This window comes from Physeter macrocephalus, chromosome 4 (assembly GCF_002837175.3).
Source record: "Physeter macrocephalus isolate SW-GA chromosome 4, ASM283717v5, whole genome shotgun sequence".
Lineage (NCBI taxonomy): Eukaryota > Metazoa > Chordata > Mammalia > Artiodactyla > Physeteridae > Physeter > Physeter macrocephalus.
The window spans coordinates 45,519,873-45,533,882 of NC_041217.1; the positions used below are offsets into that span (position 1 = coordinate 45,519,873).

The window sequence follows — 14,010 nt, forward strand, 5'->3', positions numbered from 1 at the left end:
AAAAAAAAAAAAAAAAAAAAAAAAAAAAAATAAGTCAAAAGATATTAAAGACTTTCACATGGGAGTAGCAATAGATATAGCATCTGCAGTTGAGAAAATATACAATGACAAACGTTGCTATAAATCAGTAACATTCGACAGTAAGTTTGTAATTTATTAATCAGAAAAGAATTTGAAATCCTTGTAGTTATATATGCAAGATATCCTCTGTAAGTTTTAGTTTTTAGGCAGTGCTTGAGCCTGTATTGAATTGTGAGCCTCCTGCGGTCACCCTGTGCTCCTGCCAAGTCAAGTCAGGAGGTGGTGATCTAAAGCCTACAGCTACCTGCTAGAGGCTAATCCTTGGAGCTGGCTAAGAAGGGATATTTGAATTTTGGGACTTCCTTGAAAAGTTTCGTAGTTCTTTTCAGTTCAGTCCTGGCAGTAGCTGGTTAGGGTGGTGAGAATAAGGGTGAGATGGTGCAAGAATTGAATTCACTATTTCAGCTGCCGAATAGGTTGCATATCTGGAGTGTGAAAGAGTTATAGAGTTGGGCAATTATAAAAGATAAAATATACTTTAATTTTCAACCATACAGTATAGACTGTGCAGCCTGCCTGAATGGTGGACTAGTGAAACACATCGGTGACTTGGAAAATGGCAAGTCCTTCCTTGCTTCTAGTGCCTTTCTCTTTAGCTGTGAATTAATTGAGAGCCTACCATGCACCAGGCATTATACCACTAAGCACTTCTCATAAATTATCTCATTTAGTTCACAGCATAATCCTGTGTGGTAGGTCCTATTATTATTTCCAAGTCACATATAAGACAACTGAGGCTTGGAGAAATTAAGCTCAAGGTCTCCCAGCCAGGAAATGATAGGGCCGGGATTTGAACCCAGGATGTCCACTTTGGTGGACCCAAAACTAAAATGCCACCTACTTTTACTTCTCTGTCCATTATTTCTGGTTAATTTTCATACTGTTTACTCCCTAACTAAAAAAAAAAATTATGTGAGTCCTCATTGTCTTTGGATAACATAGACTTCTTTTATCTTGGCCTCTGTGGGCTCCTCCAACCTGGGCCATTGTTCTCAAAACTTCCCAACAGGAAGCCTTCCTGCAGCTGGACTGTTCTTGGGGCTCCCTAACACAGAAGGCTTACCTCTACCTCTTGGGTTTGGTCATGTTGTTACCCCTGCCTAGAAAATTCTCCACTGTTATCTCTAGCTATCAATTAATTCAGTTCAACAACCATTAATTGCAGAGTACCACTGGGTCCTAGAGACACAAGCCCTTTAGATACTTCCAAAGGTGATGAGCCCTGGTCCCTGCCCTTCAGGGGCTCACAGCAGTAATATCACTCATCCTTCTGGGTCATCTCTAACGTTGGCTGCTCCACTGAGGCCTTCTAGGACAATATTAAATGGCAGCCATCTTTGCCTTTGAATTTCTAGAGCATTTAATTACATATGGCCTCGAATTGCTAGTTAACCTTTCAAGCATATTATCCCAACTAGAAGTTGAGCATTCAAGAAATGTTTTTTTATTGTCAATTCTATTCTAAAAACAGGATGGGATATTTTACTGGACTGCAAATAAATTTGTGTTACGTGTCTTACCAACATGAAAATAAAAGACAATAATTTCTGAGGTCAGGAATCACTCTCAAACCTGGCTAGACAATTATTGTAAGGGGGAAAAATAAAGAACCTCTCTTTTCTCCAGGTGTTTTGCATTCCATGAGATGGAAAAACACACTGGAATATAAGAATGGCATAAGCATGTGCAGGGAGGAAATGGCACAGTTCAGGTTTTTTCCATTTAACAAGTCACTCAGTGGAACTAATACCACGGAAGTGAAAGGGTCGATTGAAAATGCTCACCCTGTTAACATACTCAAAGTGCACTGAAAGGCACTTCTAGAAAGGCAAGGCTTTAGAAACAGATCAGTTTCTGGAGAAGCAAGCACCGGCCAGGCCAGTGTCTCCAGGGAGGAATGTCCCTGAACTCCTCCATCAGACTGTCACAGCCACTTCACATCATATGACAAGAGAGGCAGACCCCTTAACTAAGAGGTGATGCTATCGCTTTATTCTTCATTTCTCCATCTGTGAAATGAAAGGTTGGACTAAATGCGTTTTAAGTCCCTTCTCTTTTTTTTTTATGATTATGATTTTTTAATCATGTCTATAAGTCATGCCTTTCCATAGTGAGTCTAAAACAAAGGACCACTTGCTTTGTTATAATCTCCCATACTCCCACGCACAGCAGAGCATACAGCCTAGCATATTCAATTGTTAACAATTTTCTCAGAACTTTTCTCCTTACACTATGTTATGAAATAGAAGTTTTGGCAACTCTTATTATCCTGTTCGCTTTTTATTGCTTCCCAAACACAATGCTTCATTTTGAAATGGCCCAGTCCCCAAAACTTTCCTTCTCAAACTCCTTCATGTTTCAAGATGAGCTCCTGTCAACACTCAGAACTCCTGTCTCTCACAGCCTCCCCACACATACACCCAATAGCTGAAAAACAATGAGGATCTCTAGCATTTGTGTGTTCTAGGTACCGTGGGGCTTCATAAACATTATATTCGGTCCTTCTAAAAGCATTGTAAGCATTATTATTCCCATTTCACAGGTGAGAAAATTGCAGCCTACAAAGTTTAGGAGATTCAGAGTGAACTAGTGAATGGCATTTGAATTTAGGTTCGCCTTCCAGGAGCAAAGCTAGAGGATAGCAGGAAGGTGGGTTGATCTCTTTGCGTACATTCTCTACAAATGGTGCTTTTTGAATAATTTTATTGCCACAATGAAAAGCAGTAGCAGAGACCTGAGAAAGCATATCTACTATAGTCTAGAGGCACCTCTTCCGTGAACTCACCTTCAAACCAGTAGCATAGGCCCTGTCCCCCATCTCTGCCTCCAAACCCATAATATCCTCATGGATTTCAGACCTTGGTTGTTCCATTTTCCACTACGCCAACTGGGTGACTCACAGGTGGCCGTTGTGAATGGAGAAGCCTGTCCCTAATGCCTGTGGCCATGGGTTGGAGTGTGGCCCTGTGCTGTTGGGTTTGCCAGCATAGACTGAGGACAGCCATGCCCTACCCAATCCTGTGGTGAATCTTGTTATAAAGTGGAATAATCTTCCCTGGTGTGTCTAGAGCTCTTAATTAGCCTTTTCTGTATCCTCAGTTTTGTAAATTAAATCTCTGACATGGGGCTTACCTTTATTCCAATACGTGCACTCAAAAGTGAATCCTACCTATCAAACCTCTTAAATCTTGTTTTAAGTCTCCCTAACCTCAGTGGCTCTGAGAAAGGTCCCACCAGGGCAGCTAGTGTCCAGCAGGTGGGAAGTTGCAGCCTGAGGAGGAAGTTGGGGCCGGGGCGGCAGGGCCTGTCTCCCAGTTGAGGCTGCTGCTGGGACTCCTCTAGGATTTGGCCAGCTGCTGCAGCTACAAGAAGACTTTGTTCCACGGCAAAAACTATTTATGATCCTCACATTCCTTCTTGGCAGAGAGGGAGGTTTTGGTCCTGCTAAGCTGGCTTCTTCCAATGATGTGGCATATTGTGCGGGGTCACAATATCACTGAGGCTTTCCTTCTACATCTGTATCTTGGCATCTGATTCCAATCCTGAAATTTATCAAGGAGAAGAGCAGCTCTTTGAAGAGCCTCCTACTGACTTAAGTTGTTGTTGTTGATAGGGAGTTGAGAGAAAAGGGCCAGGGAGTCCTGAGTTCCAGGCTGGCCCAGCCTCTCACTGGCTTTATGGGTTTGGAGAAGTCACATCTCCTCTCTGGGCTTGGTCTCTGTAACCCTGACATGGTGTGTTTCTATTTTTCCTTCCTATCTTCTCACTCTTCATAGCCAAGATGCCTTTTCCTGGTTCTCCTCCATTCCTGGGGCTCCTGGGACTGTTGGCAGGGGAGGAGCTTCAGGGCTATGTGTCAGAAATCTATACTCTCCTGAATTGCTTCCCATAATCACTGGTGGCAGCTTATCCCTGTTCAGCCAAGTGGGATGGACTGACCTCAATCCATAGAAAGTGATGGAAAGACAACATTCAGTTTCTTCTTTGAGGGTCATTCTCTCATCTTTCTGATCTCTGCTTTCCCAGATGTTAGAGTATTATAGTGGCTGCCACAGAGCTAAATTGTGTAATCCCCAGAGGTAGCCCCTCCCCTCGCATTCATTCCTATGTGCTTTTTATCTCTACGAAAAGGTGTGTTACATAAGCTCACTTTTTGCAAATAACCTACAAAACTCTAATGTGTCTAAAAAACCAACTGCCATTGATTGACCACATACTATGTGCCAGGAGCTTTTCATGCATTACTCTATCAAACCTCATAAAAATAACATAATATGTCCTCCATCCACCCAGGTGGATGTGATGGATCTTGAGAGGGCTTGCACACACAGGCAGCCCTGACCCTTCAAAGCCATGGGCCTGTGCTGAGCGTCCTGGCAGCCGTGGTGGCACACACTGATTTGGGGCAGGGAGAGGTGTTGGGTTGCACTTCTGGGACTGCGGGTCGTACAGATGTGGGAGAGGATGAGGGCCAGGGACTTCAAGAGGCAGGACTCTCTGGGTGTTCCCCATCTTCACATTTCCAGTCCAAATGTCCCCACTCCCAATTTGGCACCAGTTTCCCCCTATTGACATATCACCATTGGAGGCTCTCTTCATTACCTCCCCGTCATGTGCAGAATCCTGCTGTGCACAGAAAGGGGCAATGGAATGAGGTGGGAGTCCTCTCCCCTGCTGTGTACACTTTCTCCTGAGCATCCTCTTAGAGCCTGCTCGAGCCCGCAGAGGCCCAGGACATGGCCCTGTTGGTGTCTGTGTTCTGACTGCACTGCCCTTTCATCCCAAGAGGCCCACTCTACCAGATGGGTATGAGGTATGCCCAGCCCCTGTCTCCCAGAGGCAACAGTCTGGGACCATTTCCTCTTTCTAGTTGCCACTCCAAGTTCCAATCCACTAGTGCTTCTGGGTTTCAGGTTGCAAGAAATTTTCAGATCATACTTTCTCTATTTTATTTGTAGTTTAGTATTATCATTCTTAGTAGTAGTCGTAGTTCCATAAGAAGAGGCCGATGGTAGTGCCGCTTAGCCTATAGTGGTATAAGGTGGAAATGTGTCATCTTTGGTAGATAGGACTGGGTTCAGACCTTGGCTCTACCAGTTAATCTGTCCAAAAGTAAACCTTTGGTCCCATTCCTCTCCCTAGCTTCTACTGCAAACCCTGCCCTCCCTCAGATCTCCCAATCTCTGTAAATGGTCACCCCTTTCTGCACACTGCTAAAGACCCAAACCAACAAGTCATTATAGCCCACGTCAAATTCATGAGCAGATTCTGGCAGCTCTATCTTTGAAATCTCCCCAACCCGCTTTCATCTGCCATAGTTGTCCATGTTCCTGTCATCTCATGCATAAACTGTTGTAGCAGCTTCCTAGGTGACCTCCACTCTTGACCTGCAATAGTCTGTACTCTCTGCAGCAGCCAGAGGGGTCCTTTTATAAAACAATTCAGATCATGTCACTCTCCTGTGAAAACCCCCCAGAAGCTTCTCATCTCATTCAGTGCAAAAGCCAAGTTGTTACAATGACTTTCAAAGGCATCTACTTGCCTCCTCACCTCATTGGCCTCACCTCCAGCCACTCAACCTCCTCACTTACTCTGTCCGGATGCACTGGCCTCCTGCTATTCCCCAAATACATGGAGCAGGGTCTTTGAACTTGCTGCTCCCCTCTGCCTGGAATGAGGTTGCCCAGATTGCACATGGCCCAATGCCTCATTTCATTCCAGTCTTTGCTCAGCTGTTACCTTCTCGCTGACCTTCCTTCTAAAATCACAAATATCTTTTGTTCCTCACTTTCTAATTCCTTTACCTTGCCCTATTGGGCTTCCCAGTACTATCCCCACTTGTTTATTGTCTGGGTCTTCCAGGAGAACGTAAGCTCCCTGGAAGAGAGTCTTTATTCTCTTCATTGCTTATATTAGTTTCCTAGGACTGCTGTAACCAAGTACCAAAAACTGGGTGGCTTAAAACAGAAATTGAGTGTCTCATGGTTATGGAGGCTAGAAGTCTGAAATCAAGGTGTCAGCAGGGCCACGCGCTCTCTGACAGCTCAAGGTGTTCCTTTTTCGTCTCTTCTAGCCTCTGGTGTTCGTTGGCAATCCTTGCATTCTTTGACTTGTAGATGAAACACTGCAATCACATGGCTGTCTTCTTCCTGCGTGTCTTCATCTTGTCTTTCCTTGTATGTGTCTGTCTCTGTGTCCAAATTTCCCCCTTTTATAAGCACAGCAGTCATATTGGATCAGGCCCACCCTAATGACCTCATTTTAACTTGATTATCTCTAGAAAGACCCTATTTCTAAATAAGGTCACATGTTGATGTACTGCGGTTTAGCACTTAGATATACCTTTGCAAAGGGTGGGGGACACAACTCATAACACTGCTGAGTCCCCAGCTCTAAGTAGGCACTCAGTGATTGTTTAAAGAATGAGTCAGGGACTACCATTTACTATCTGTGTGACCTTGGGCAAATTATCTAATCTCTCTGAGTCTTGCATATAATTAGTGATCTAAAAATGGTAACCGTTATTAATTTCCCAAATTAGTACCTGAAGAATCTGTTAAATGCCTTATGTTGTTGCTATGAAGTCTGCTAAAGTAATGTATTAAAAGCACCTGGCATTTGATATGTGGTCAGTAAATGGCAGTTGATTTATTAAATAAAATATGTATTGTCTCTGATTATGGAATGTATTTCATTTCCTTGCACACAAATAAAACATGGCCACTGTGCTTAAGAAAGGTGCATTGTAGCTGATGTTAAAGAATGTAGCTAAGTAAAGTTGTAACATCTCTGCTGGAAAACTCTTGGCCAAGAGAACTACAACAAGATGGGGAAGAAGAAAAATGCTTAGGTTTCTGAGAGTAAGAGACTTTTTTGTGTCTTTACCCAAAAGGATCCCGATCTATTTGTAAGTAGGGTTCTCAGGGCAAGCATCTTTATTAGTGACCTTGATGGGTGCACTCAGATGGTTTGCAAATGATAAGAAGCTGGAAAGGAAAGTGGCCATGTTGGATGAAAGACTAAGTTATAAATGGAATCCATAAGATAAAATATAGCAAGGATAATTGGTGGATCCAGGACATGTATTATATGCAAAAAATGGGGGAGATGTGGCTTAATGTGAAGGTTCTCAACCTCTGAGTTACATCAGAATCACCTGTAGAGTTTTGCTTACTTGTTTTTATTTTTTTTGTTTTTATTTTTATTATTATTATTATTTTTTGCGGTACGTGGGCCTCTCACTGTTGTGGCCTCTCCTGTTGCGGAGCACAGGCTCCGGATGTGGGATCTTCCCAGACCGGGGCACGAACCCGTGTGCCCTGCATCAGCAGGCAGACTCTCAACCACTGCGCCACCAGGGAAGCCCTACTTGTTTTTAAAATAGAGATATCAGGGCGTATTTCAGACATGCTGAAATAGACCCTCTGGTGGTGGTATTTAGTAGGTGTCCAATGTTGGCAAAGGTTGAGCGCCCCTGGGGTAACTGGGACAAGTATGAAAAACTTAGGGATTTTTCTGAGACTGTGGGATGAGGCTATGTTATTGGGGGGTAAAGTGTCTGGGACATGGAGGGCATTTTATTCTGGGTTGGTGCTTCTAGAATATAAAGTCTGCATGAGCAGGAATTTCTGACTGTTTTGTTAATTGATGATTCCTGAGTGCCATCACATGGCCATGGCATGGGATGGATGCTCAGTGAATTGTTGAATGAATGAACTGAGTTTTGGGAATTTTTCTCTGAAAAGGGAAAGACAAGAGCATGTTTAGATGTAAGTGCCAGGTCTAGAAACTCTAAGTTGGAAGTTGATAATATAAATTTATAATATAATATAGTATGATACGATATAATTGTTTTTATAAGTTGGAAGTTGGGAAGTTGATACTATAAGTCTATAATATAATATAATATAATTAATATAATATAATTAATATAATATAATAGTTTTTAACTTATAAATGCATAAATTAGCGAGGTGAAGCTGTTTGATTAAAGGAGAATTAGGAAGGAGAATGAGAATTATTCTTGAATAGTTGCTGGATGGTCTCCAGGAAGAGGAATTAGGTGTATTCTATATGCCCACCGAGGGCAGACATACTCGAAGGAGTAATACTTTAAGTGGCCACACTTGGAGGAGTTTTCTCTAATGTGCTCAGTGATTATAAAATGGAAGTCCATCAGGAAGACTTTTCTCGGCTTAGGGTTCAAGCAGAGGCCAGTTGTCCACCTGTCACAGATGATGGAGAGGGCCTCTTGTATTGCATAGACTATGGAACCAGGTCACCCAAATGCACTCAATCTTGAAACATTTGTGATCTTGACCAGCCAGATGCCTTCTCTACTTTTTCTTTCTCATATATTTTTACGAAGAAATTGATAGTCCAGCCAATGTGGTCACTGATCGAGTGACAGAAGACACAGCAATGGTCTCCTGGAACCCAGTCCGGGCTGCCATTGATAAGTATGTGGTGCGCTACATCTCCACTGACGGGGAGACGAAGGACACAGCTGTACACAGGGAGCAGAGCAGCACCGTCCTGATGGGCCTGAAGCCGGGAGAGGTGTACAAAGTCTACGTGTGGGCTGAGAGGGGCAACCAGGAGAGCAAGAAGGCTGACACCAAGGCCCTCACAGGTAACAGAAAGATGGGAGTCTTCTCTCATTCTTACTGTCTCCCATCTCTAAAGAAACAGGTTTCCTCATGGCAAGGAGAAGATTGATTTTTGAATCAGGAGGCTGATGCCCACCTAGCATCAACTTTTTTGTTTGCAGGTGTGGGGGCGGGGGGTTGCAAAAGCAATTTCAAATTTCATAATTATGAATTTTTTCCTTTTTAACCTCAAGCTAAAGAGATCATCCTTTTTATTTGATACAGAAGGTCATACTTATTTGGGTTGGAATTCCATATGCAACTCCCTTGGAGTAGAGGAACACTTTCTAATTTTCATTTTTTGGACGTTAAAACTCAAAACATTTGGCTGACAGTGAATTTGAATGCTCATCTCAGTTTGCAGTGACAGTACAGGCATGTTGCATGTAATCTGGAGCTCTCTTTCAGACCATGGAAATGGTTTGCCTCCTGAGTCAACATTTACCAAATGTACCAATTCTGACTTGAAGCTTTCAGAAACTGTGAGGGCTCCCTTACTCCATCCAGTTGTTCTGCTTGGCTGGGGCCTGTGGGTGTCCTGAGGCTGCATGGGGGTGTATCCCAGACATTCCTTCTGCTTAAAACCTCCTCTGGTGCTGTCCCTGAGTTCAGAGAAGCCTAATCCTGGAGTCCACTTGAGGTTCCAAACACTTGACAGGAATCATAGAAAACAATTCACTTATTGATTGGCCTTTGTTGTGGACACTTAGTGTAGAGACTCTCAGAGAAGCTGATAATTGGTTAGGAATATGGTTTCAGAAGCTTGACTGTCCAAGTTTTAATCTCAGCTCTACCATTTACTAGCTGAGTGATTTGGGGCAAGTTGCTTCGCCTCTGTTCCTCAGATTCTTGTCTGTAAAATGGGGCATATGAATGTCTACATCACTGGGTTAGTGTGAGGGTCACATGAGTTAATTCATGTATGTGCCTGACATAGAGAGTGCTACATAAATGATAGTCATGCTTATTTCTTAAAATGTGTCTTAGTCTGTTCGGGCTGCTATAGCAAAATGCCATAGACTGGGTGGCTTAAATAACAGAAATTAATTTCCAGCAGTTCTGGAGCCTGGAAAGTCCCATGATCTGGGTGCCAGTTGGTTCATTTATTGGTGAGAGCTCTCTTCTTGGCTTACAGATGGCCACTGTCTTCCTTACATGGTGGAGAGAGGAAGTTCTGGTCTCGTCTTCTTCTTAGGAAGGCACTAATCCCATCGTGGGGGCCCCCATCCTCATGACCTCTTCTAAACCTAATTACCTCCCAAAGGTTCCACCTCCAAATACCATCAAATTGGAGGTTAGGGCTTCAACATATAAATTTTTGTGGGGGGACACAAACATTCAGTGTACAGAAATGTTAATCTGCATTTGGCCTTGAAGCACTTTGTGTTGCATAGCCTCCTGGGGCCAGATGGGCCTTGTCTCCTCCAGGGGAAGGAGAAGTTGACAGTAAGGATGGTGAGACCTAGTTTGTTTAAAGTCGAGGTCAGGAAACCTTCTGTAAAAGGCCAGATAGTAAATATTTTCAGCTTTGGGGACCATACAGTCTCTGTTGCAACCGCTCAACTCTGCCATTGAAATGAGAAAACAGCCATAGACAGTATGGAAATGAACTAGCATGACTGTGTTCCAATAAAACTTGATTTATAAAAATAGGCAGTGGGTCAGATTTGGCCCATGGGCTCTAGATTACCAGCTCCTGGTTTATATTACACACGGACCTCCGTTCACTAGGATTTTGAGTGCTGTGAAAAGAAAGAGCATGTGGGTCACCCTTTTTAAGACAGTGGAAGTTGGAATGGAGAAGAGGCTTCCCCTTTTGCAGGTGGGCATGGTGCAAGTAAAATACACCAGATCACGGGGAGCCACTGGGGTGTGGTATTGCTGGGGGTGTCAGGCACAGAGCTAGGCTCTGGGGGTACAAAGGTAAAAGCACAGTTTGTGCTCGTATGGCATTCACAATCCTCTGGGTAGAGGAGACAAGTGAAAAAGGCAAAGTGCAGTGAGTTACGTTCCAGAGCAAACAAATAACCCTGGAAGTATGGGAACCTGAAAAACAGTAGGGGTAAGTGGCAGCCTATAGGAATAGGTGACCCCTGAACAAAATCTAGAAGGATGTGCGGCTGTTAACAGTGGGAGCAGCATAAGCAGGAACCTAAGGTGTGGAAATATGACAGGTTGGTTTTCTGTCATGTCTTAATATGCACTTATGTTAATAATGTCATCTTTAGTGGTGTTTATGGTGGGTAGGTCTGTGAGGGGGTGGAGTAGGGAAAGATGAGGCTGGGGCGTTGAAGCCAGCATAGAATCCCAGGGTAAATTGTTTGTCCTTTCATGTCAGCTGTCTGTGTGTCTTTCATGTCAGGTGTCCTGTGCTCCTTCTAGCAAGGCCTCCCTTGGCTGTGTATCCCACTGAGCTGGCCTGGCCGAGCTGGCAAGTGATGGTGCACAGGTTCGAAATGCAGCTGCTATCACAGAAAGCTCAGTTTTTCAAGGAGGTGGTTTTTGAAACAGGATCATAAAGGCATGCTGAACACTGCACCCAATTCCTTGTTTTTTTGACTTTTTAAGAGTTTATATTTTTGAGGAGAAAGTGATATTTCCTACCTCAAGTGACATTAGTAATAAAAAAGAGCTCATATTTCAGCACTTACTGTGCAATATCTCATGTACTATTCACCATAACCCAGAAGTAGGTACTGATAGTTCCTTCTTTGTAGGGATGAGGAGACCAAGACTTAAGTTATACAGTTTGTCCAAAGTTAGCAACCAGGAAATAGTGTAGCCCACGTTTCAACCCAGTTTAACTGCCTAGAAACCCAGACAGATTCTACAAGTAGGATTATTTTTATCAGCCTAGACCTCAAATACCTTCACTTTAAAAGTCTCCCATTTCTCTGGCCTCAGACATAATGTTTTATATGGAAAGAACTGACAGGTCCTACTTCTGGGATATTTTTCTTCCAAAAGAAAATATTAGAGCGGATGCACAGATTTATTGAAGTATAATTTCTTTCAGGTACAAGGAGCCAGAAACTAAAAGAGTATATTATGTAAACCCAGGGTAAAGGAGAAATTTGTATATGAAGACGAATTCTTTTTATCCAAAGGCAACTTGTGGAAAAAGTTTATAGTGTTGAGACTGAATATTGGCTTTGTCTGAATGCAAATAGCTCATTCTTGGAAATTTCAGACCGCTTGCTTAATTAAACCCTTAAGTTATCCTAACCATTGGCATATAACAGACTCTGAAATTTGTTGAGGTCATCATTTTAGTTGTTTGTGTGCTGGCCTTTCACGAATTACAGAGTTGGCAAATGATACACGGTTTCATCTCTCTTAAAGAAATTGACAGCCCCCAAAACCTGGTGACCAACCGGGTGACAGAGAACACGGCCACCATCTCCTGGGACCCAGTGCAGGCCGTGATTGACAGGTACCTGGTGCGCTACACTTCTGCTGATGGAGACTCCAGGGAGGTTCCGGTGGGGAAGGAGAAGAGCAGCACCGTCCTGACGGGCCTGAGGCCGGGCGTGGAGTACACAGTCCACGTGTGGGCCCAGAAGGGGGACCAGGAGAGCAAGGAGGCCCACACCAAGGCCCCGACAGGTAATGGAACATGCATCATCACTGTGTCACTGCTAAGCTGATGTCTGTCTAGGTTGGTTTTCCTTCTCTGACCTTGGCTGAAAGGAAGGCTCAAGGATGAGCAGGTTGGTATCCTTGCATAGTAAATTGTGTACCCCTTTCTTCCATTGAATGGCTTCTCTTAGAATGCATACCTTGTCCTGTTTGGTTAAAGATCAAAGTTTGGTCTTTAAACATTGACATTATTGCTCATTGTCCTTTGTTCTCTGCCTGTGCACCTGCTTTGTTATTAACACCTAAAGCCTTCCCCTTCATAAAGAATAAATATGAAGAAAGCACAAGTAACAATCATGCTGAAGGATGGTTGATCCAAAACCAAATTTTCTTCACTCCTTACTGGTTTAAAGCCTTTCTGTGAAAGACCTACAATAACAAACCCAAGACAATTAAGAAAATGATAATAGGAACATACATATTGATAACTACCTTAAATGTAAATGGATTAAATGCTCCAACCAAAAGACATAGATGGGCTGAATGGATACAAAAACAAGACCTGTATATATGCTGTCTACAAGAGACCCACTTTAGACCTGGGGACACATACAGACTGAAAGTGAGGGGATGGAAAAAGATATTCCATGCAAATGGAAATCAAGAGAAAGCTGGAGTAGCAATTCTCATATCAGACAAAATAGACTTTAAATTAAAGACTATTACAAGAGACAAAGAAAGACACTACATAATGATCAAGGGATCAATCCAAGAAGACGATATAACAATTGTAAATATTTATGCACCCAACATAGGAGCACCTCAATACATAAGGCAAATGCTAACAGCCATAAAAGGGGAAATCGACAGTAACACATTCAGTAGGGGACTTTAACATCCCACTTTCACCCATAAACGGATCATCCAAAATGAAAATAAATAAGGAAACACAAGTTTTAAATGATACATTAAACAAGATGGACTTAATTGATATTTATAGCACATTCCATCCAAAAACAACAGAATACACTTTTTTCTCAAGTGCTTATGGAATATTCTCCAGGATAGATCATATCTTGGGTCACAAATCAAGCGAAATCAAAAAATACCTAAAAACAAATGACAATGAAAACACGACAACCCCAAACCTATAGGATGCAGCAAAAGCAGTTCTAAGAGGGAAGTTCATAGCAATACAATCCTACCTCAAGAAACAAGAAACAGCTCAAATAAACAATCTAACCTTACACCTAAAGCAAATAGAAAAAGAAGGACAAACCCCAAAGTTAGTAGAAGGAAAGAAATTATAAAGATCAGATTGGAAATAAATGAAAAAGAAATGAAGGAAACAATAGCAAAGATGAATAAAACTAAAAGGTGGTTCTTTGAGAAGATAAACAAAATTGATAAATCATTAGCCAGACTCATCTAGAAAAAAAGGGAGAAGGCTCAGATCAATAAAATTAGAAATGAAAAAGGAGAAGTAGCAACGGACACTGCAGAAATACAAAGGATCATGAGAGCTTACTATACAAGCACCTAAAGTTTACTAAAATGAACAACCTGGAAGAAATGGACAAATTCTTAGAAAAGCACAACCTTCCAAGACTGAACCAGGAAGAAATAGAAAATATAAACAGACCAATCACAAGCACTGAAATTGAGACTGTGATTAAAAATCTTCCAACAAACAAAAGCCCAG

The 14,010-nt window shown here is 42.5% G+C and overlaps 1 protein-coding gene across 2 annotated transcripts in view; it reads left to right on the plus strand.

The window, feature by feature from the left end:
- Nucleotides 1-14,010, plus strand: part of TNN (tenascin N) — a 63,524-nt gene that overhangs the window by 9,286 nt on the left and 40,228 nt on the right. Inside the window, exons 6-7 of one of the 2 annotated variants that reach the window (XM_024133708.2) lie at nucleotides 8,450-8,713; nucleotides 12,072-12,335. In XM_024133708.2, coding sequence (XP_023989476.1) covers nucleotides 8,450-8,713; nucleotides 12,072-12,335 — 528 coding nt within the window. The remainder of the gene's footprint in view (nucleotides 1-8,449; nucleotides 8,714-12,071; nucleotides 12,336-14,010) is intronic. The other variant, XM_024133706.1, reaches the window with a different exon arrangement.